This window comes from Oncorhynchus mykiss, chromosome 6 (genome assembly GCF_057628025.1).
Source record: "Oncorhynchus mykiss isolate SJ-2025 chromosome 6, ASM5762802v1, whole genome shotgun sequence".
NCBI classification, from domain to species: Eukaryota; Metazoa; Chordata; class Actinopteri; order Salmoniformes; family Salmonidae; genus Oncorhynchus; species Oncorhynchus mykiss.
Genome location: NC_143027.1, coordinates 10,573,834 through 10,598,491, shown reverse-complemented (window position 1 = coordinate 10,598,491; position 24,658 = coordinate 10,573,834). Strand labels below are relative to the sequence as shown.

The 24,658-nt window shown below is 42.4% G+C and overlaps 1 protein-coding gene across 1 annotated transcript in view; it reads left to right on the top strand.

Annotated features, from left to right (window-relative positions):
• LOC110525094 (glutamate receptor ionotropic, delta-2) overlaps positions 1 to 24,658 on the top strand; it is a 644,456-nt gene that overhangs the window by 491,168 nt on the left and 128,630 nt on the right. The window contains 2 exon segments of the mRNA XM_090236958.1: positions 6,715 to 6,912; positions 18,478 to 18,790. Of these exon segments, the coding sequence (XP_090093084.1) occupies positions 6,715 to 6,912; positions 18,478 to 18,790 (511 nt within the window).

Here is a 24,658-nt window from a genome sequence, read left to right as displayed (position 1 = left end):
TATTGGATTAACAGAAAATGTGCAATATGCATCAAAACAAAATTAGACAGGTGCATACATTTGGGCACCCCAATAGAAAAATCACATCAATATTTAGTAGAGCCTCCTTTTGCTAAAATAACAGCCTCTAGACGCTTCCCATAGCCTCTAATGAGTGTATGGATTCTGGATGAAGGTATTTTGGACCATTCCTAATTACAAAACATCTCAAGTTCAGTTAGGTTTGATGGTTGCCGAGCATGGACAGCCCGCTTCAAATCATCCCACAGATTCTCAATGATATTCAGGTCTGGGGACTGGGATGGCCATTCCAGAACATTGTACTTGTTCCTCTGCTTAAATGCCCAGGTAGATTTTGAGCAGTGTTTTGGGTCGTTGTCTTGTTGAAATATCCAGCCCCGACGTAACTTCAACTTTGTGACTGATTCTTCAACATTATTCCCAAGAATCTGCTGATATTGAGTGGAATCCATGCAACCCTCAACTTTAACAAGATTCCCAGTACCGGCACTGGCCACACAGCCCCACAGCATGATGGAACCCCCACCAAATTTTACTGTGGGCAGCAAGTGTTTTTCTTGGAACGCTGTGTTCTTTTGCCGCCATGCATAACGTCCCTTGTTATGACCAAATAACTCAATCTTTGTTTCATCAGTCCACAGCACCTTATTCCAAAATGAAGCTGGCTTGTCCAAATGTGCGTTTGCATACCTCACGCGACTGTTTGTGGCGTGTGTGCAGAAAAGGCTTCTTCCGCATCACTCTCCCATACAGCTTCTCCTTGTGCAAAGTGCTCTGAATTGTTGAACGATGCACAGTGACACCATCTGCAGCAGGATGATGTTGTAGGTCTTTGGAGGTGGTCGGTCTGTGGGCTGTTTTTGACCGTTCTCACCATCCTTTGCCTTTGCCTCTCCGATATTTTACTTGGCCTGCCAATTCTGGCCTGAACAAAAATTGTGCCTGTGGTCTTCCATTTCCTCACTTTGTTCCTCACAGTGGACACTGACAGCTTAAATCTCTGCAATAGCTTTTTGTAGCCTTCCTCTAAACCATAATGTTGAACAATCTTTGTTTTCAGGTCATTTGAGAGTTGTTTTGAGGCCCCCATGTTGCCACTCTTCAGAGGAGAGTCAAAGAGAACAACAACGTGCAATTGGCCACCTTAAATACATTTTCTCATGATTGGAGGCACTTGTCTATGAAGTTCAAGGCTTAATGAACTCACCAAACCAATTGTATGTTCCAATTAATCAGTGCTAAGTAGTTACAGGTATTCAAATCAACAGAATGACAAGGGTGCCCACATTTTTGCATAGCCTATTTTTCACATCTGATTTAATTTCATACAACTTAATATTGCTACACTAAATATCTTTGTCTGGACAATACCCCAGTACTCATCTTTTATTCGAAAATGAATAGCATGCCACTGTGATCATTTTCTGTGACGACAGAGGAAATTATTATGCCCAAACTTTTTCATATGACTGTATATATGTGTAAGAGGATAGGGCTTAAGATGCATCCCTTTCTCACCCCAGAAACGTGTTTGTTTTTTGCCAATTTTAACTGCACAATCGTTGTTTGTGTACGTGGATTTTATAATGTCATATGTTTTACCCCAACATCACTTTCCATCAATTTGTATAGCAGACCCTCATGCCAAATTGAATCAAAAGCTTTTTTGAAATCGACAAAGCATGAAAAGACTTTGCCTTTGTTTTGGTTTGTTTGTTTGTCAATTATGGTGTGCAGGATGAATACGTGGTCTGTAGTACGGTAATTTGGTAAAAAGCCAATTTGACGTTTGCTCAGTACATTGTTTCCACTGAGGAAATGTACGAGTCTGCTGAGGATTTTACCAAGGTTGCTGTTGACGCATCTCTCACTCTCTCTCTCATTTGCTCGACCTCTGTGATTGACATCCTTTATGAAGTGCAGCCAGTAAGAATTAGTGTCAAATGTCTAGAGTACTGTGGATGGACTATGTATGAGATGTCGTGTGTGATAGCTAGGCTAGCATTTGGAGGGTGTGTAGCTAACAGTACATTATGTTTGGGCTTTCTGATCTTTAGACCCAGTTCAGAAGATCCCTCCTGGCAAAACCCTGATGTAAAAAAATCTATGTCCTTATTTGCATGATATTTTATTGAAATAAACAAACTGACTCTTGAAATCCTGTCATTGATTTGTGGTTGAAATCTGGTTAACATGAGTATGTTGACTTTTATTTTTGAAAATTCCATTGATGTTCAATGTCAGTATGTTGACAAATGATGTTAATGGAATTTTGGTTCAACTAACATTTGCACAGTGGGACAATATTCAATGACCCCCAACCACCACCCTCTATCTATCTGTACATATTATTTTTAATTTCAACCAATCAACTTATCATGTTCAATTGATCTACTCTGTGGCTAATTACTATTATTTTACCTCAGTGTTTCTTGGTAGTCTTAAACAAATCTACTTTGTAACAAAAGTATACACCTCATACACATGGTTAAGGGCTTAAAAATAAATACAAATAAAGAAATCTGTACCATGTCAGATATAGAGTTGAATGTATTCCATTTTGAGTTTACATCCCAATATAACAATTTTATGTACATCACAGAAGACTGAAATATAACAAAACCATTTGACATAGAAACACTGGATTTTTGATGTGTTAAAATATGTTAATGTTAATTAATTATGAAAAACATTCCACCCATGAAACCACTAGAGGGCGATTTGGTCATTTGACTGGGCAACCTGAAAGGGAGTATCCACTACTCCAAGATGCCCTGAGCTCTTCCCAGCGTCCCTACTTTGTGGATAATAACTGGGTGCCATGGTCGAAAAACACAGTGATTAGCAGGACCCATCAACCCGGGCAGGCTGCATCCCTCCCTGGCCAGGAATCATCTCTAACTCTGCTCAGAGACTGTTTGATAATAACAGCAGTATCACCAGTCATCCATTGATTTAATGCTTTCCCATGGAGGCCTTTTTAGCGGTTATCTATTTGGGTGGAAAATTGCCATTTCCAGCTTAAATGTTAATTTAAAAAACACTTATAAATCGGAAGAAATATGTGTGTGTGTGTCTAAGGGGGATGAGGGGTGCCAGTGGGATCTTGGCGGGGGCTTGGTTACGCATGATGTGTATGTTAGGGGAGTCGAGGAGCAGTGGGATCTGGAGGCATCCTTCCCTGCCTCCAGGTGGCTGATGGGTAATAGAGTGCCCAGTCTTTCTCGGGAGCTGAAGTGCAGAAAGATAGAGAGAGTGTTCTCCGTCCACGCCCCATGACCCTCTCATGCAGAGCAGAGCCCCAATTCAGTGAGTACAGGCCAGACTCAGGGTATGTGGGCTGGCTGAATGACTCTGGTGAGCCCCTATGGTCTGCATGGTGGCAGTCTGATGGCAGACTGATGCAAGGCTGATGGCAGTCTAATGGCAGGCTGATGGCAGGCTGATGGCAGTCTAATGGCCGGCTGATGGCAGTGGGGCTGCTGCTGTGGCTGTAGGAAGAGCTGATAGGCCCCAAGCTGGACAACCAGGTGGGAGTGAATAACCCTTACATGATGAGTAATATGGTGGCAAAGCCCTCCTGCTATAGACTGACAGATAACACATTATCATTTACACCTAGTAGAACTGAGTCTGTATAAAGATATTTCCTCCAGTCTAGAACAGTCTGTATAAAGACCTTTCCTCCAGTCTAGAACTGAGTCTGTATAAAGACCTTCCCTCCAGTGTAGAACTGTCTGTATAAGGACACTCCCTCCAGTCTAGAACTGAGTCTCTATCAAGACCTTCCCTCCAGTCTAGAACAGTTTGTATAAAGACCCTCCCTCCAGTCTAGAACTGAGTCTGTATAAAGACCTTCCCTTCAGTGTAGAACTGTCTGTATAAAGACACTCTCTCCAGTCTAGAACTGAGTCTGTATCAAGACCTTCCCTCCAGTCTAGAACTGTATGTATAAAGACACTCCCTCCAGTCTAGAACTGAGTCTGTATAAAGACATTCCCTCCAGTCTAGAACTGAGTATGTATAAATACCTCCCCTCCAGTCTAGAACTGAGTCTGTATAAAGACCTTCCCTCCAGGCTAGAACTGAGTCTGTATAAAGACCTTCCATCCAGTCTAGAACTGAGTCTGTATAAATACCTCCCCTCCAGTCTAGAACTGAGTCTGTATAAAGACCTTCTCTCCAGTCTAGAACTGTCTGTATAAAGACTTTCCCTCCAGTCTAGAACTGAGTCTGTATAAAGACCTTCCCTCCAGGACTGTATGTATAAAGACCTTCCCTCCAGTCTAGAACTGTCTGTATAAAGACCTTCCCTCCAGTCTAGAACTAAGTCTGTATAAAGACACTCCCTCCAATCTAGAACTGTCTGTATAAAGACCTTCCCTCCAGTCTAGAACTGAGTCTGTATAAAGACCTTCCCTCCAGGACTGTATGTATAAAGACCTTCCCTCCAGTCTAGAACTGTCTGTATAAAGACCTTCCCTCCAGTCTAGAACTAAGTCTGTATAAAGACACTCCCTCCAATCTAGAACTGTCTGTATAAAGACCTTCCCTCCAGTCTAGAACTGTCTGTATAAAGATTTTCCCTCCAGTCTAGAACTGAGTCTGTATAAAGACCTTCCCTCCAGTCTAGATCTGTCTGTATAAAGACACTCCCTCCAGTCAAGAACTGTCTGTATAAAGACCTTCCCTCCAGTCTAGAACTGTCTGTATAAAGACCTTCCCTCCAGTCTAGAACTGTCTGTATAAAGACCTTCCCTCCAGTCTAGAACTGTCTGTATAAAGACCTTCCCTCCAGTCAAGAACTGTCTGTATAAAGACCTTCCCTCCAGTCTAGAACTGTCTATAAAGACTTTCCCTCCTATCTAGAGGAACACACATTTTTCACTTGGACTGTGAACATGCATGTTCTCACTCAAATATAATTTCCAAACAAGTGTATATATACTGTAGACACACACACACACACACACACACACACACACAAATACTGGAACGGATTTGATTACATAGTGCACAGCGTAAAAACATTGAAACCGACACAAACACACATTAAAGCTCCCACACACTGCTTCCTGCTGAGACACATACACACGGCTACACACTCTCACAATCATGTAGTGCACCTCCCACTGTGAAAAAGTAGGAAACATGCTCTCACAGATGTACACTTGTACCGTTTCACGCTCAGTATTGATTTTCTCGCTGCTGAGATAGTCTGCAAGATCTGGGGTGCATTTGAATCAATGTGTAGTTGTGCGGAAGTGATAGCCATATACTGAGGAGGTAATCAATGTGTAGTTGTGTGGAAGTGATAGCCGTATACTGAGGAGGTAATCAATGTGTAGTTGTGTGGAAGTGATAGCCATATACTGAGGAGGTAATCAATGTGTAGTTGTGCGGAAGTGATAGGCGTATACTGAGGAGGTAATCAATGTGTAGTTGTGTGGAAGTGATAGCCGTATACTGAGGAGGTAATCAATGTGTAGTTGTGTGGAAGTGATAGCCGTATACTGAGAAGGTAATCCATGTGTAGTTGTGTGGAAGTGATAGCCGTATACTGAGGAGGTAATCAATGTGTAGTTGTGCGGAAGTGATAGTCGTATACTGAGGAGGTAATCAATGTGTAGTTGTGTGGAAGTGATAGCCGTATACTGAGGAGTTAATCAATGTGTAGTTGTGTGGAAGTGATAGTCGTATACTGAGGAGGTAATCAACGTGTAGTTGTGCGGAAGTGATAGCCATATACTGAGGAGGTAATCAATGTGTAGTTGTGTGGAAGTGATAGCCGTATACTGAGGAGTTAATCAATGCAACATGAACCACTACAAGGAGGAAAAACCTGCTCTTCTGCCATTCCACAATTGAGGTAACAGCAGCGGGGGGAGGGGTAGTGTGTCAGAGTAGCATGTTTGTGTGTGTAAATATACACTTATGTGTCAGGTAAGGTTTTGGTTGGGGGATTATGATGGAGTGTAGGAAGTGGTAGGTAGGTAGGTAGGTAGGTAGGTAGGTAGGTGGCATGGTGCGCAACGTGGCAGGGGTTCCCTCACTGATTGATGGTGCCTCACGGCTACAGTGGGAGTCGGCATGCATGTTCACACTCCCACTAATAGCTTATTGAGCGACAGGGGCCATGGAGGATTAGAAAGAACTGGCTTAATGTGCATGCCGTGTTTATTCAATAACACCCCCTCAGTAATACATCTGGCTGATATATTCCCAGAAACATCTCAGTCATCAATAGGGATTTATTCAAGTGGAAGGTAGCCAGGAAGGGAAAGGGCTACTGTTTCTTCTTCTTGGCGGGAAGTTGAGACACGTTGCAGGATAGTCCATGACAATTAGCAAGTGGAGTGTGGACTTATTTATCATATTTCACACTCTCTCTATTTATCTCTTTCTCTCTATTTCACACCTCTCTCTTTCTATCTCTCTCCCTCATCTCTCTCTCTCTCTCTGTAAGGTTACTGTGTGTTAGGTGGAAAACAATAGCATAAATTTAGTGACGATTAGGCAAAAAATCCTGGGAAAGGATATGGACTGGCTGGCTCAAATTGACCCATTCAATAAGTTGTAAATCTTGTAAGAAAAAAGGCATGGGGTGGAGGCAGAGGAAACCTGGGCTACAATACAGTAGTGCCGGATGGAGGATATAGCAGTAAGGTTGAACATTGATTTTTGTCCCAACAGGAGGAGCCCTTTGTGATGGTGTCAGAGAATGTCCTTGGGAAGCCTAAGAAGTACCAAGGTTACTCCATCGACGTACTGGATTCCCTCTCTAACTACCTGGGCTTCAAGTACGAGATCTATGTGGCCCCTGACCATAAGTACGGGAGCCAACAGTCCGACGGGGTCTGGAACGGACTGATGGGAGAGCTGGTCGCCAAGGTGAGAGACTCTGGCTCTGTCCCAAATGACTGCCTACTCCCTATATAGTGCATTACTTTTGATCAGAGCCCTATGGGCCCTGGCCAAACGTTGTCCAAAATGACACCAAACTCCCTATATAGTGTACTACTTTTGATGAGAGCCTGATGGGCCCTGGTCAAAAGTAGTTGATTCCATAGGGACCAGGGTGCAGTGCTGTTGACCAGAGCCCTATGGGCACCCTATATGCTGCAGTACTATGTCCAAATGCATTATGGGCACCCTATATGCTGTAGTACTATGTCCAAATGCATTATGGGCACCCTATATGCTGCAGTACTATGTCCAAATGCATTATGGACACTCTATATTCTGCAGTACTATGTCCAAATGCATTATGGGCACCCTATATGCTGCAGTACTATGTCCAAATGCATTATGGGCACCCTATATGCTGCAGTACTATGTCCAAATTAATTCCACTAGTACTTTCCAGAATCAAGACAAAAATACCACATTAGAGAAATAAATATGAATTCAGATTGTCATGTCATCCATGAATTATCTGTGTTCTCAATGCATTGCCTTCCTCTGCAGGAAACACCCTCATCTGTCCATCCATCCAACCGTCCATCCTCATCACCTCAACCAAAGTACATCAAGTGTAATGTGCCATCATGTGTCTACATAGCGCTCTATAATCTCTCGTCAGAGTAAATCAATTACAAACATGCAACGATTAGAACTCATTGCCTTGGTAAACTGGCTTCTTCATTTAGAGTTTTCTGTCCACGGTGCTGTCAGCTATTCACCTAGTCTGGCCAATAGAGAGTGGACTGAAAGACTGTCTAACAGCCAGACTAACAGACAAAAGGCAAAGCTGAAAACAGCTGGAGGTCAGCAGAGCATTTTCAGGGCCATTACCCATCACCCCTTGCTGTTTTCCCATTTTCAGTCTCTTTTTGATAGCTCGCTTTCCAGATCTAATGCCATTCCCACACCGATTCCACCACTGCTGCTTCCAGTTTGCTTCCTTAAATGTGCAGATATGTGCATAAGAGTTGGAATTTATCGTTCAGATCACAAACACAGACCGATGGAAAAAATATATTTTAATATAATTTAGTTGTATAACCATTTCCTCTATTCCCCTTCGATATGTTTTTTATTCCGTATAAAGCAATCACTGCATGCTATTATTATCCATCAGACCTTTTGAAGTGTCTGGAATGATACAGAGGATATAGACACATATAGGCAGACATTATTATTATTATTATTATGTCCTATCAAGAATGGTTTTTCCAGAGTAATGTTTTTTTTTTGAGGGGGTGTATGCTCTTCTGTGATGTGTTTGAATGCTTCCTTTGAAAAACGGTTTCTTCCCTTGACCTTGTATATTCTAGAGGACATGGATTGGTACACAATTGATGGAATACAAAGACAGCATAGTGAAGAGAATTTAAAAGATGTCTTCCTCATAAACATACGCATGCTCACACTGGTACATACACACACACTTTAGAGGAAACAGACATACTGTATAGACGTATAGTTACTGTACATAGAAAACAATATTGACTGACATGTCAAGAAGAGTCCTAACAGTCATGAAGAGTCTTAATAGTCATGGATTGTCCTAATAGTCATTGACTGTTATAATAGTCATGGATTGTTCTAATAGTCATGGATTGTTCTAATAGTCATTGACTGTTATAATAGTCATGGATTGTCCTAATAGTCATGGATTGTCTTAATAGTCATGGATTGTTCTAATAGTCATGGATTGTCCTAATAGTCATGGATTGTTCTAATAGTCATGGATTGTTCTAATAGTCATGGATTGTTCTAATAGTCATGGGATCATTAATAATCAATAACTATGTAGTCATCAATAACAATGTAGTCATAAATAACAATGTAGTCATCAATAATCAATAACAATGTAGTCATCAATAATCAATAACAATGCTGTCATCAATAACTATGTAGTCATTAATAATCAATAACTATATAGTCATCAATAACAATGTAGTCATTAATAATCAATAACAATGTAGTCATCAGTAATCAATAACAATGTAGTCATCAATAATCAATAACAATGTAGTCATCAATAACAATGTACTCATCAATAATCAATAACAATGTAATCACCAATAACAATGTAGTCATCAATAACCAATAACAATGTAGTCATCAATAATCAATAACAATGTAGTCATCAATAACAATGTACTCATCAATAATCAATAACAATGTAATCACCAATAACAATGTAGTCATCAATAACCAATAACAATGTACTCATCAATAATCAATAACAATGTAATCACCAATAACAATGTAGTCACCAATAACAATGTAGTCATTAATAACTATGTAGTCATCAATAACAATGTGGTCATCAATAACAATGTAGTCACCAATAACAATGTAGTCATTAATAACTATGTAGTCATCAATAACAATGTAGTCATTAATAACTATGTAGTCATCAATAACAATGTAGTCACCAATAACAATGAAGTCACCAATAACAATGTAGTCACCAATAACAATGTAGTCACCAATAACAATGTAGTCATCAATAACAATGTAGTCATCAATAACAATGTAGTCATCAATAACCAATAACAATGTAGTCATCAATAACAATGTAGTCATTAATAACTATGTAGTCATCAATAACAATGTAGTCATCAATAACTATGTAGACATCAATAACAATGTAGTCATCAATAACCAATAACAATGTAGTCATTAATAACTATGTAGTCATCAATAACAATGTAGTCATCAATAACAATGTAGTCATCAATAACAATGTAGTCATCAATAACAATGTAGTCATCAATAACCAATAACAATGTAGTCATTAATAACTATGTAGTCATCAATAACAATGTAGTCACCAATAACAATGTAGTCATCAATAACAATGTAGTCATCAATAACAATGCGAAAATACAAACAAGGTAAAACAAAAACACACAAGATATACAAATAATAAATGAGAAGAACACTATAAAGTAATTAAGCATATTATATACAGGGTCAGTACCAGTACCATATTTACAATGTTCAGTATACTGGATCGATAGAGGTAGATATGTATAGTGGTAAGGTGACTAGGCTTCAGGATATATGATAAACAGAGTGGAAGCAGCATATATGATTATTGTACGTGAGTGGGTGTGTGTAGAGTCAGTATAAATGTATATTGTGTGTGTGTGTGCGTGTGCGTGTGCGTGTGCGTGTGCGTGTGCGTGTGTGTGTGTGAGCAAAAGATGGAGTGACTGTGTGTGTTTTGGAGTATCAGTGTGTGTAGGGCCCTGTCAGTGAGCATAGAGAGTGCAAAAATATGAATAAAATACAAAGGTCAACTCAGATAGTCCGTATAGCCATTTTGTTGGCTATTTACTTAGCTATTTACTTAGCTATTTACTTAGCTATTTACTTAGCTATTTAGCAGTCTTATGGCATGGGAGATAGAAGCTGTTCAGGAGCCTGTTGGTGTCAGACTTAATGCACCGGTACCGCTTACGGTGCGGAAGCAGATAGAATAGAACAGTCCATGGCTTGGGTGGTTTAATGGTTTTCAGGGCCTTCCTTTCACACCGCCTGACATAGAGGTCCTGGATGGCAGGGAGCTCGGCCCCAGTGATGTACTGGGCTGTCCGTACCACCCACTGTAGGTCCATGCGATAGAGCGCAGTGCTTTTGCCATACCAAGCAGTGATGCAGTCAGTCAAGATGCTCTCAATGGTACCGCTGTTTCAACCGCCTGAGGGGAGAGGCGCTGTCGCACCTTCTTCACGACTCTGCGCGTGTGTTTGCACTGTTTTAAGTTCTTAGTGATTTGGGATGGCGAGGAACTTGAAGCTCTCAACCAGCTCCACTGCCCTCCCCGTTGATGTGGATAGGGACGTGCTTATCCCCCTGTTTCCTGTAGTCCACCATCAGCTCCTTATTCTTACTGATGTTGAGGGAGAAGTTGTTGTCCAGACACCACACTGTCAGGTTATTGACCTGCTCCTTGAAGGTTGTGTCATTGTCGCTTCTCACCTATCTAAAAGCGTTGGATTGGTGGAGGCATGGACTAGTGGGACTTTCTACCATAGTTCTTAAGCCAGTTATTTCCTTTGAAATCACTGAAGGGAAGTGAACAAGTGCACACTTTGGGCCGGAAGGAGAGATAATTGGGACAGCCTGGGTGTCCCACACTTACAACACACTTACTAGTGTCTCACCATGCCCCTAAACCATGCTGGAAAGTAGGAACTCACTTGGGTCCTCATATTTTTTCATGTGCTGCGTAAGTGACAATTTCTGCCTGTTTTAGCATTTAGTTTCCTTACCAGACCGTGAAATTAGCAGATTTAGTCAACTGTGAATGAATTGTGCGTGACTGCGTGTGAGTGTGGGTGGGGGGGGGGGGGGGGGGGGGGGGTGAGTAAAATAACATCAGCTCACAGTGTTTCTTACACTATGTGGAAACTCTCACTAATTTCTTCCTCCTTAAGCCTTCCCAGAAAAATGAATTTGCTAGTGATAGGTCTGAGGTAATTTCAATGAGCATTCTGTTTCTGAAGACCAAAACTGTGACCCTAGTCAAAAGTAGTGCACTTTCTAGGGAATAGGATTTGGGACGTAAACCAGATGTCTGCAACAGTGCTATCCAGACTTGGAAGAACCCACATTTCAACAAGTTAGCATTATTAATCCTGCATACTCCTGCATGAATAGACTTTTTACTGCATAATTCATATTCACAAATAGACTACCTCCTCATATCAAGATCTCTAATAGAGAATGATTCATAGCGTTATCATTTCTGACCATGCCCCACGGCGCCGAAGACGTGGATGTCAATTAAGGCAGCCCCTCGCACCTCTCTGATTCAGAGGGGTTGGGTTAAATGCGGAAGACACATTTCAGTTGAATACATGTCAGTCATTTTCTCCCCATCTGTCAACACACACAGAACTAAACAGATTCAACAACTCTCTATGAAGTGGTGAGGAATTTATGTCGACAATGAGGGTTCGAATTCATCACCACTCATTTAAACTTTGTCCCAGTCTGTACAAATGGTGTGGGAAGCCTTTAAAGCAAACCTACAGAGGTTGGCTCAGTAGTTACACTGCAGATAAAAGGAAAAGCAATATGTTACGAAATAAAAAACAGTTTAAAAGTGGAATTTAAGACTTTGGACTCAATGTATGTTGGACCAAAACAAAAAACGTACTTCACAATGCCTTCCATGATGGGAATACATTTGCCTTGTTTCCTATTACGTAGGAGATATTTCAAGTCAGGTGACAAAGCGGGCAAAAAAATTGCATTTAAACTTAAATAGTTGGAAAATAAACAAACAATTCCAGCTGTGGAGGATTGTAAATGGGTCGATAGCATGTGATAAAAATCAAATGAACTCTCCTTTTAGAGAGTACTCTTCAGGACTGTATCAGTCTGAATGTCCTACCAATACCAGAGAGAGATTATTTATTTTAAAAATAACTCTCTGCTCACTCTTAAGGAGAGTGATAGAATGGCATTGGAGGTACCTGTTCTGGATACGTAAATCATATTGGCCATTAGGGTCCTCTCAGCTGTAAAACCCGCATAGAATTTGACAAATGTTTCTAGATAATTATCAAGTCACCAGTTAATAAGATATCTGATCTAAATGGACCGGGATAAAACTAATCGGGATGACATTAAGAGATGGACAGTTCTACTTTTATCACTTTGGGGTAGAGCAGAGGTGATAAAGAAGAACATACTCGTTAGACTAGCGTTCCTTGTGTCAGCTATACCACTTCAGTTCCCTCAGCACTGGTTTAAAGAGATACTGCACATGGTTTATTTTCAAGCTTGTAGAAAGAAAAGAAACCAAGAATTAACCACAAAAAAACGTCCATGCCAAGAAGTAAGGGTGGGTTGAATTTATTTAATTTAACCTTTATTTGGACAGGGTATAAAGGCACAGGGCGAGACCCAGATGCAGACACGGGAGGCAGATGGTTCAAGTCTCTGATATTTATTAGTATCCAAGGGGCAGGCAAGAGAATGGTCGTGGACAGGTAAAAGATCATAACAAGGTCAGAGTCCAGGAGGTACAGAGTGGCAGGCGGGCTCGAGGTCAGGGCAGGCAGTATGGTCAGGCAGGTGGGTACAGAGTCAAGGCAGGCAAGGGTCAAAATTGGGAGGACTAGCAAAAAACAGAGAAAAGCAAAAAGCAGTAGCACGGAGTAACACGCTGGTTGACTTGACAAAACAAGACGACCTGGCACAGACAGACAGGGAACGCAGGTATAAATACCCAGGGGATAATGGGGAAGATGGGTGACACCTGGAGGGGATGGAGGTGAGCACAAGGACAAGTGAAACACAGCCTGGAATCAAACCAGGGTCTGTGGTGACGCCTCTAGCAATGAGATGCAGTGCCTTAGACCGTTGCACCACTTGGGAGCTCAGCGGTCTAGACAGGGAGTCAATGCTGAGACCAAGGTCTATTTGTTTAGACAGGGAGTCAATACTGAGACCAAGGCCTCTTTATTTAGACAGGGAGTCAATGCTGAGACCAAGGTCTCTTTATTTAGACAGGGAGTCAATGCTGAGACCAAGGCCTCTTTATTTATACAGGGAGTCAATGCTGAGACCAAGGTCTCTTTATTTAGACAGGGAGTGAATGCTGAGACCAAGGTCTCTTTATTTAGACAGGGAGTCAATGCTGAAACCAAGGCCTCTTTATTTAGACAGGGAGTCAATGCTGAGACCAAGGCCTCTTTATTTAGACAGGGAGTCAATGCTGAGACCAAGGTCTCTTTATTTAGACAGGGAGTCAATGCTGAGACCAAGGTCTCTTTATTTAGACAGGGAGTGAATGCTGAGACCAAGGTCTCTTTATTTAGACAGGGAGTCAATGCTGAAACCAAGGCCTCTTTATTTAGACAGGGAGTCAATGCTGAGACCAAGGCCTCTTTATTTAGACAGGGAGTCAATGCTGAGACCAAGGCCTCTTCATATAGACAGGGAGTCAATGCTGAGACCAAGGCCTCTTTTCCAGATGAGCCCTGTATAGCATCACAATACACATCAAAATACAACAAAACCCATTAAACTACAGATTCATATAAAATATATGTTATTATACACAACTATACACAAAAAGCAAAACACAATGATAAAAAGTAAAAAAGGTCTCCTAGCAACCGTCTGAAATGCTCAGAGACCACCAATTCCTCCAATTTTAATGTTTATTGTAGCTCATTCCACACTAAAGGTGCAAGGAACTCAAAGGCTGATTTACCCAACTCTCTAGACACCAAAGGAGTCTCCAGAGTTAACCAGCCCTGTGAACCAACCCTGTCGTGTTAAATCTTTGTGGAGCAGGGCTTTGTAAACAAAAAGAGTGTAATGATGTGATCTACGTGACTTCAAAGAGGTCCAGCCAACCTTTTGGTAAAGAATACAGTGAGGAGTAATAAAAACTGTTTCCTGTGATAAAACGAAGGGCGCTATGAAAAACGGCATCCGAGGGATTAGGTGTTGCCGATGTGTATTTGTACTACTTGTCATATAATGCGAGATACCCACTGGCATGGGGCTATAAAAACAGGGGAATAGCAGCCACCTGGCAGTGGCTAGAATAAGAAATAGTGACAGAACATCTCCTTATTATCACTATGGTATGACCCCAAGTTCCCACTGCAAGATAGATCATCCACTGCTGTAGTTCTATTGTGAAGTGGCAAAGATACTTCACAAAACGTTATCTGTCAATGGAGCATCCCTCCCTTTCTGTTCAATATGGAACAACCCCTTGTTTACCGCAGGTGGCAAGACACTGGCTAATGGTACCTGGCAACGCCAAGACATCAGTTGAGTGGGGCAGGTCGTAAGACACAGAGATATCATACCATTCCAAGAGCTGATGTCAGAGAATAAAAAAATTATAATATAAGCATTTCAACGCCATTTACAATTCAAATCAATTCTCATGTTTAATTCCTCAAAGGGTGTTGATGTGGGATCTAAAAGTTCTTTAGACAACAAACTGAGGGATGTTGCTATTGGGAAAATAACGGTTTCCTCCCTATACAAGCTGGTTGGCTTCTCCTTAAATAGTAACACCTCCACTGAGTTACATTCCGAGCTGGACATGGGGTGTATCTATCACCATGTGACGCAATATAGAAAATACAACATCAATATTCAGTTGCGTAAGATATAAGATTATTCAAATGAAGATCTCACACAGGGCATACATCACACCACACAGGTTGAAAAAGACAGATCAAAGCCTTTCAGACTTGTGTTGGCATGGCTACGGTGAGGTCGATACACTAATGCATCTGTTCTGGAATTGTCCGGTCTTCAAACGATTCTGGACTGAGGTATTCAATAGATTGTCTGACATCTTGAATGTAGGGTGAGTGTACAAAACATTAGGAACACCTTCGTAATATTGAGTTGCACCCCCTTTTGCCTTCAGAACAGCCTCAATTCGTCAGGGCATGGACTCTACAAGGTGTTCCACGGGGATGCTGGCCCATGTTGACTCCAATGCTTCCCACAGTTGTGTCAAGTTGGCTGGATGTCCTTTGGGTGGTGGATTATTCTTGATACACACGGGAAACTGTTGAGCGTGAAAAACCCAGCAGCGTTGCAGTTCTCGACACAAACCGGTGCGCCTGCCTGGCACCTACACCAATACCCCTGTTCATAGGCACTTAAACCTTTTGTCTTGCCCGTTCACCATCTGAATGGCACAGATACACAATCCATGTCTCAATTGTCTCAAGGTGTACAAATCCTTCATTAATAAGGATCCACCCACTTTTTTTTCCATTTTTTGCCTAAAATAACATACCCAAATCTAACCAGGTAGGCTACCTACTGCCCAGTGCTCTATTCTCAGTCAGTCACATTTCTTTATAAAGCCATTTATACACTGAACAACAATATAAACAACATGTAAAGTGTTGGTTCCATGTTTCATGAGCTGAAATAAAAAGGTCCCAGAAATGTTCCATACGCACAAAAAGCATATTTCTCTCAAATGTTGGTTACAAGTTTGATTACATCCCTGTTAGTGAGCAAGATAATCAATCTACCTGACAGCTGATTTAAACAGCATGATCATGAAACAGGTGCACCTTTTGCTGGGGACAATAAAAGGCCACTCTAAAATGTGCAGTTTTGTCACACAACACAATTCCACAGATGTCTCATGTTTTGCGGGAGTGTGCAATTGGCATGCTGACTGCAGTCAAGTCCCCCTGAGCTGTTGACAGAAAATTGAATGTTCTTTGTTGTTTTAGAGAATTTGGCAGTACATCCAACCGGCCTCATAACCATGTGTATGGCGCAGTGTGGGCTAGCGGTTTGTAATGTCAACATTGTGAGCAGAGTGCCCCCTGGTGGTAGTGGGGTTATGGTATGGGCAGGAATAAGCTACGGACAACGAACACAATTACATTTTATCAATGGCAATTTGAATCCACAGAGATACCGTGACGATATCCTGAGGCTTGGCCTCATGTCGCAAGGATCTGTACACAATTCCTGGAAGCTGAAAATGTCCCAGTTTTTCCATGGCCTGCATATTCACCAGACATGTCACCCATTGAGCATGTTTGGGATGCTTTGGATTGAAGTGTACGACAGCGTGTTCCAGTTCCCACCAATATCCAGCAACTCCACACAGCCATTGAAGAGGAGTGGGACAACATTCCACAGGCCACAGTCCTAATCAACTCTATGCGAAGGAGATGTGTCGCCTGACTGGTTTTCTGATCTACGGGTTTCTCATCTGTATTCCCAATCATGTGAAATCCATAGATTAGGGCATAATGAATTTATTTCAATTGACAGAGAGAGAGCAGCAGGTCCGGGACAAGGTAGCACTTCCGGTGAACAGGTCAGGGTTCCATAGCCGCAGGAAAGTAGAGCTTGGATCAGCAGCATGACCAGGTGGACTGGGGACGGGGACAGCCAGGACTCGTCAGGTCAGGTAGTCCTGAGACATGGTCCTAAGGCTCAGTTCCTCCGGGAGGGGAGAGAGAGATGTGAGAATTAGAGGGAGCATACTTAAGGTCACACAGGACACCAGATAAGAGAGGAAAATTACACCAGATAGGACAGACTGAACATAGCCCCCCGGCACATAGACTATTGCAGCATAGATATTGAGGACTGAGATGGGGGGGGTCGGTGGACGCTGTGGCCCGGTCCGACGATACCCCCGGACAGGGCCAATCAGGCAGGATATAACCCCACCTACTTTGCTAAAGCACAAGTCCCACACCACCGGAGGGAAATCAACAAATTACCAACTTACTATCCTGAGACAAGGCAGAGTATAGCCCACGAAGATCTTCCCCACCACACGAGCCCGAGGGGGAGCTAGACCGGACAGGAAGATAATGTCAGTGACTCAACCCACTCAAGTCGAGTATAGATAAAAAAAAGCCTGGCAAGACATGATGCACCCCTCCTAGGGACAGCACTGGAGAGCACTAGCAAGCCAGTGACTCAGCCCCCATAATAAGTTCAGAGGCAGAGATTCCCAGTGGCGAGAGGAGAGCCGGCCAGGCAGAGACAGCAAGGGTGGTCCGTCACTCCTGTGCCTTGCCGTCCACCTTTGCACCCCTGGGCCAGACTACACTCAATCGTAGACATAGGTTACATCCCAAATAGCACCCTGTTCCCTATGTAGCGCACTGCTTTTGGCACTGTCAAAACTGGCTATATAGATAAATAGGTGCCATTTTGGATGCACGAAAATGGTATTTGCGTACAGTGTCTTCTAATGGTAAGACACAACATGTGGGAGGATATTAGCTCAGCCTAAGTGGGTTTATAGCTGAACCTGGCCTGCATAAACACACACACACACACACGTACGTTGTGTGGCAGATTAAAACAACACTGTTCTCAGTGGACCAACTTGTGTATTCTAATTCAGACTCCCTGATTGGTTTACTGGCCTTACTGGCCTAGCAACTGCCCTCATCCTCCTAGAAACTATTTCTTGAACTATTTCTTGAACCCCTCCAATGCTCACGCTAAGACTCACAGACCACAGACATATTCATCTCCATAAACGCTGCTTTGCTTAAATATAATAGACTCAGACGCAGAAAATGGCAATCCCTACATTTTTATATAGCAATATTTAGGCTTATTAACATGGTATTTTCCTTTCTATTTAGTTTGAGAAGAGAGTCAGTGTTAATCAGATAGCGAGTTTGGAGTGTTGTTTTGACAACAACAAGTAGAGAATGACTGTGATCGTCAGCAGGAGCAGAGAAGCCATGGCAGAAATTAGATATGATTCTATTGATGTGTGCATGACTTGGATTAACACAAAGTGATGTTCCCTTACTCAGCCATACCAGCAAATACAACACATTCCTGATGTGTGTGTTCACAGAATCCCCGTCATTTTCTTGACTTCTATACACCTTGAATCTTTCCATTAATGAATCTGGTGTGTGTGTGTGTGTATTTGTGTGCGTGTGTGCATATCTATGTGTACGCTTGCGCACGTGTCTCTGTGTGTTTGTGTTCCAGCGGGCAGACGTGGGTCTCTCGGCTCTCACCATCACGCCAGAACGGGAGAGTGCGGTGGACTTCACCACACGCTACATGGACTACTCGGTGGGTGTGCTGCTCAGGAAGGCCGAGCGTACCGTGGACATGTTCGCCTGCCTAGCGCCTTTTGACCTGTCGCTGTGGGCGTGCATTGCGGGCACCGTGCTGCTGGTGGGCATCCTGGTCTACCTACTCAACTGGCTGAACCCGCCGCGTCTGCCCATGGGTGCTGTCTCCTCCACCACCTTCTACAATTCCATGTGGTTCGTCTATGGATCCTTCGTCCAGCAGGGTGACTTCCTTTTTGTTTGTATCCTTTTGTTTTTGTTTTTCCTTCGTGATGTATTGTATTATTATCACCTGGTTTTAACCAATCAGCATTCAGGATTAGACCCACCCGTTATATATTGTATTATTGTAAACTGTGTGGCTCGAGCCCTGAATGCTGATTGGCTGACATCCGTGGTATATCAGACCGTATACCACGGGTATGACAAAACATTTATTTTTACTGCTCTAATTACATTGGTAACCAGTTTATAATAGCGATAAGGCACCTCTGGGTTTGTGGTATATGGCAAATATATAATGGCTAAGGGTTGTGTCCAGGCACTCCGCGATACGTTGTGCCTAAGAACAGCCCTTAGCCGTGGTATATTGGCCATATACCACACCCCCTCGGGCCTTATTGCTTAATTATCACCTGGTGTGTGTCCCTCTATGGTGATAGGAGGAGGGGATGGGGTTAAGACATGGTTTAACAAACTTTTTTGTCCCATGACCCCATTTTGATATCTGAAAATTCTTGCGACTCCAACCATGTGAAAAAAAGGATGTAATTAACAGCCAATGTTAACGTCTTTATTTGGGGCTATGGCCGTCAAAAACATTCTAACGGTATTTCTGATTGTCTTCTCAACTCACCATCACATACTGTACTTTTAATGTGGGGCTATGACAGCCAATCGTAAATAAGTCTGACATAATGTCTCTTATCTCACCACCACTAATGAGATGGGTGTGCTGGATGCATGTCGTGTCGGAGCTTCTCGAAGTCAGGGGGGCGTGGCTCTTCAATGTCAGGGGGTGTGGCTTCTCGAAGTCAGGGGGGCGTGGCTCCTCAATGTCAGGGGGTGTGGCTTCTCGAAGTCAGGGGGGCGTGGCTTCTCGAAGTCAGGGGGGCGTGGTCCACAGTGCGCACCTCATCTCTGCTGTCACATCCAACCTGGATCAATATTTGGTTGTAATGCAGACGAGAGCACTGAATGCAGCTACACACAGATATGAGCTGGCGAAGGGTACCATGGCTTTTAATGCTCAGAGGGAGACGGCAGTGTTCCCTTTGAGTCAGGAACCAAAACTCCTCAGTGACCCGTGAATGTGTTGTCTGCAGAATTCGGTAATTCACCTGCATGTCAACTGAGACAGGATCACAGTCAAATAGATTGGGAAGTAGGTACCAAAGTGCTCTTCCAAGTGTTGGAGGTGAGCAGTCATCACACGTGACAGACATTTACTGATGCTGTTTCCTGTTAGAAACATGTACAGCCGAGGGAATGTGCATGTTTGATTTTGAAAGACTTTCTCCAATAAGAATTATTTCCTCTGAATCCACTAATTCGATCCCTCATCTGTAGAATGTTTTTGTACTTCTCCTGCATGCTTGTATTCAGTTTCTTCAGTTTCCCAAATATGTCTGTTACATAGGCAAAGACACCAGTGGTGTCCATTTTAGCATGTAAATCGTGGTGCAAAAAATATATACATATACATATGTTTAGATGCATGCCAGCAACGCCACTACACAACACAACACAACACTAAACAATACATTAATTGCACTATAACGATGACAAACGGTGCCCACAAACTGTTAGGGTCTACATAAAGCTGTCCCAACAGCAGAGCTTTCTTTTCAGCACCATGGAGTGAATCCTTACCACTGCTACACCTGGCTATTAGCGGAGCCTTCTCTGGCAGCAAAGCACTTCATTAAGCCTAATTTACTGCCTTTTAAAAAAAAGATAGCTGATTTGGCTGACTTGCCTAAACAAATGACGTTTCTATTGACAGTTGAGATGTACAAACTATGGCATAAGGGAACAATGAGCGTATAAGAGGCAATCCGTAATTTTGATTAAGACCTTAATGACCAAGCTAAGACGGACATAGTCAATATAACTATTGGTTCAGTACTTTTGAAATTTACAGATAAATAATTCAGAACATGGGCCATTCTTACAGTATTCTCCCTGTACACCAAGTCAGAACTGTAGGATAAATAAAGGGGCCACATATGTCACGCCTGCTCCCGCTCTCCCTCCGCGCCAGGCTGCCCAGTATTACTCACTCCCGCCACCATCATTACGCACACCTGTTTCCCTCGTCACGCGCATCAGCGATCCATTGCACTCACCTGGACTAAATCACTTGTGTTATTTCCTCCCCTATATCTATCTGTTCCCCAGCTCTGTTCTTCGCTTCAGCATTAATTGTCGTCTGTCGTTTTGTTACCCAGTTCTGATGCTGTTCTTGTCCTGTTCCATGTCTCTGCTATATTAAATGTACAACTTTCCGTACCTGCTTCTCATCTCCAGGGTCGGTTCTAACAATATATGCAGATAATGAAAGCTCTTACAATATTCAATGATTACATTTCTCTAACACAGGTTATAGGCTACATATGCACCCCCAAGTCAGAACAGTAAGCTAAGTTATGAGGGAGAAAGGGACCAAATTATTAGGGTGAGGCACATGAGCTACTAACAGCTTACTACACAACATACACGTAGTATTACATTCTTAGCCACATTATACTTCAGCATCCAATACATTATTGAACTCACCTTCTTGTTCTGTGCTCACTTGATCAGGAAGTTGGCACAGCGGTCCTTCTTGTGGGCAAATTTTGTCATCAAATTTTATCATCAAGGTCCGTCATTCTCTGGATTTATGGTCCTTTCAAGACAACTGGGAACTGAAAAAAAACAAGGTTGAATCATGACGTCAGTGATCTTCAGGTCGTCGCTCTAGAAAGAGGCCCTAGTTCCGACTTGAAATTCCGAGTTGGATGACCATTCAAAACGTATTTTCCCAGTCGGAGCTCGTTTTTTCAGAGTTCCCAGTTGTAATGAACTCACTCAAGTCTGATATTTCCCAGTTCAGAGTTTCCAGTTGTTTTGAACACGGCTTGAAGTCATGCTGGATTGAAAGCATGACCAATGTATTCAACCTTTTCTAGCCCATGGTGTTGCATGTGAATGTTTATCCTTTTAAGCTTGGAAAAGAGACCCTTAAACCCAGACCACACACCATCTCCACTGATTGTCAGGCTAGTGATTGCTTTGCAACGCTTGCAGTTAGCCACTGATTTATTTCAAACCACTCATTGTTGAATTTGACATTTCTAATGTTTATGTCCAATGGCCGATGAGCACCGATACGTTTTATCTATAATTTATCTTCCTTTGACAAAGATTGAAATGGATTTGCCAGTAGATTGTCGACTTGATTCATGATGATGACTGCTTGTCAAGCTTGCTAGCTAAGATTTTGGAAGTATGATGTTGACATGATCAGTCCAATCAAATCTACGGTAGATATAATGTGATATGACGTAATTTTATCTGTGGCCAATGTCCTTGAGCCTTCTTGGATGGGCACTTCTAATGTAAATGTATGGCAGCAACCAAGGGGCTGAATTTTAGTGCTCTCCCCGTAGATTTTGCGGTGATGTAGTGTCCCCATGAGTGACGGAACACTGGGCCAATCATGGTGCAAATAGAGAACATTACCAACCCCTACGCTCCGTATTTTCTGCTGGCTGCCCCACCACCACAGAAAGCACTGAGCTAGGCTGAAACACCTGCATTTTGGAGCTGCCTTACTCAAGAAAGCAAAAAAAGAGACCATGTTTGTATGCAGTTTTATGAAATAAAATATTATTATTTTTACATTGTTTGGAAACTTATATGTGATACATATTAATGGCAAAATAAAAGTGGGGCTCAATGATGGGTCCCCTGAATGATGGGTCGCCACTGAACGATGGGTCGCCACTGAACGATGGGTCCCCTGAATGATGGGTCCCCTGAATAATGGGTCGCCACTGAACGATGGGTCCCCTGAATGATGGGTCGCCACTGAACGATGGGTCCCCTGAATGATGGGTCCCCTGAATAATGGGTCGCCACTGAACGATGGGTCCCCTGAATGATGGGTCCCCTGAATGATGGGTCCCCTGAATGATGGGTCGCCACTGAACGATGGGTCGCCACTGAACGATGGGTCGCCACTGAACGATGGGTCACCATTGAATGATGGGTCACCACTGAATGATGGGTCGACTGAATAATGGGTCGCCACTGAACGATGGGTCGACACTGAACGATGGGTCGCCATTGAACGATGGGTCACCACTGAATGATGGGTCACCACTGAATGATGGGTCAACTGAATGATGGGTTGCCACTGTATAATGGGTCGCCACTGAATGATGGGTCGCCACTGAATGAAGGGTCCCCTGAATGATGGGTCGCCACTGAAGGAGACACATTTTCTTTTCATGACACGGGAAGTCAATAAAGTATATATTTTTTACATCCATTGTAAATGACAATAGTTCCTCTCTTAAAGTGAAAAATCTTTCCAACACTCCCCCTCGATAATCACCAAGCCTCTGTATAAAATAGAAGATTGTCATACTCTGATCCCATATCTCCACATAGTTTTACGAACAGGCGGGCGCACAGTGGATGTGGTTTACAATCAAAGTTACCTGCTGCAGTATATCTCTGAGTTCTGTGCTCAGCTCTTTTGCCGCCAGATACTCTCGGTGTGTCTATCATACAATGCGTCCAAATGGCAGAGGGAGACACAATCATAACTAACCTGTGCAAAAGCCCACCATTCGATCCCATGTAATCAGTTTTTGTCAATATAGCCACGCAGCACTAAGAACATAACGTGCCGTTTCATGCTCGAGAATCGTGAGACAGAAAAATATGTCCTTATTGAATAGACATGTATAGAGAACAAAAGTCAATGCTTGGGCATCTCGGCCCTCACATCTAACGCCCATTTGGAGACCATAAGCTGGGGAGTTTTTGAGTCGTTCAGTCAGTTTCCTCTTGATTGCTAGCAATAGCATACATTATTAGTTTAACAGTGTTATCTGACGAAGGCATTGATTTGAGTTTCTGTGCCTCCGTCTCCTTACACATAGTTTTTACCTTATTAATTGTGGCCGGTATTATCAAAGTCTCTGCAGTATGTGTGTGGTTTCATAACGTAGCAGGACTAGCCATTCACCATGGGAATGGTTCAAGTGCAACCATCAAGTACGTTCTTATCCTATGATCTAAGGGTGCTCTCTGGTTGAATTTAGTTTTTTTAGATTTGAATAAATTTCATTTAGATTTTTAAGGTTATTATAATATATATATATATTTTTTTCACCTTTATTTAACCAGGTAGGCCAGTTGAGAACCAGTTCTCATTTACAACTGCGACCTGGCCAAGATAAAGCAAAGCAGTGCGACAAAAAACAACAACACAGAGTTCACGTGGGATAAACAAAAGTACAGTCAATAACACAATAGAAAAATCTATATACAGTGTGTTGAGTAAGGAGGTAAGGAAATAAATAGGCCATAGTAGCAAAGTAATTACAATTTAGCAAATTAACACTGGAGGGATAGATGTGCAGATGATGACGTTCAAGTAGAAATAATGGTGTGCAAAATAGCAAAAAAAGTAAATAAAAACAATATGGGGATGAGGTACTGTATATATATATATATATATATATATATATATATATATAGATAGATTTAACAAAAATATAAACGCCACATGCAACCATTTCAAAGATTTTACTGAGTTACAGTTCACAGAAGGAAATCAATGAATTTAAATACATTCATTAGGCCCTAATTTACGAATTTCACATGATTGGGCAGGGGTACAGACATGTGAGGGAATAGGCCCAACCACAAGGGAGCCCCCCCCCCCCCCCCCCCCCCCTCCTCAGACAATCCCGCAGGTGAAAAAGACAGATGTGGAGGTCCTGAGATGGCGTGAGGCTGTTTGGACGTGCTGCCAAATACTCTAAAACAACATTGGAGTCGGATTATGGTGGAGAAATTAACATACAATTCTC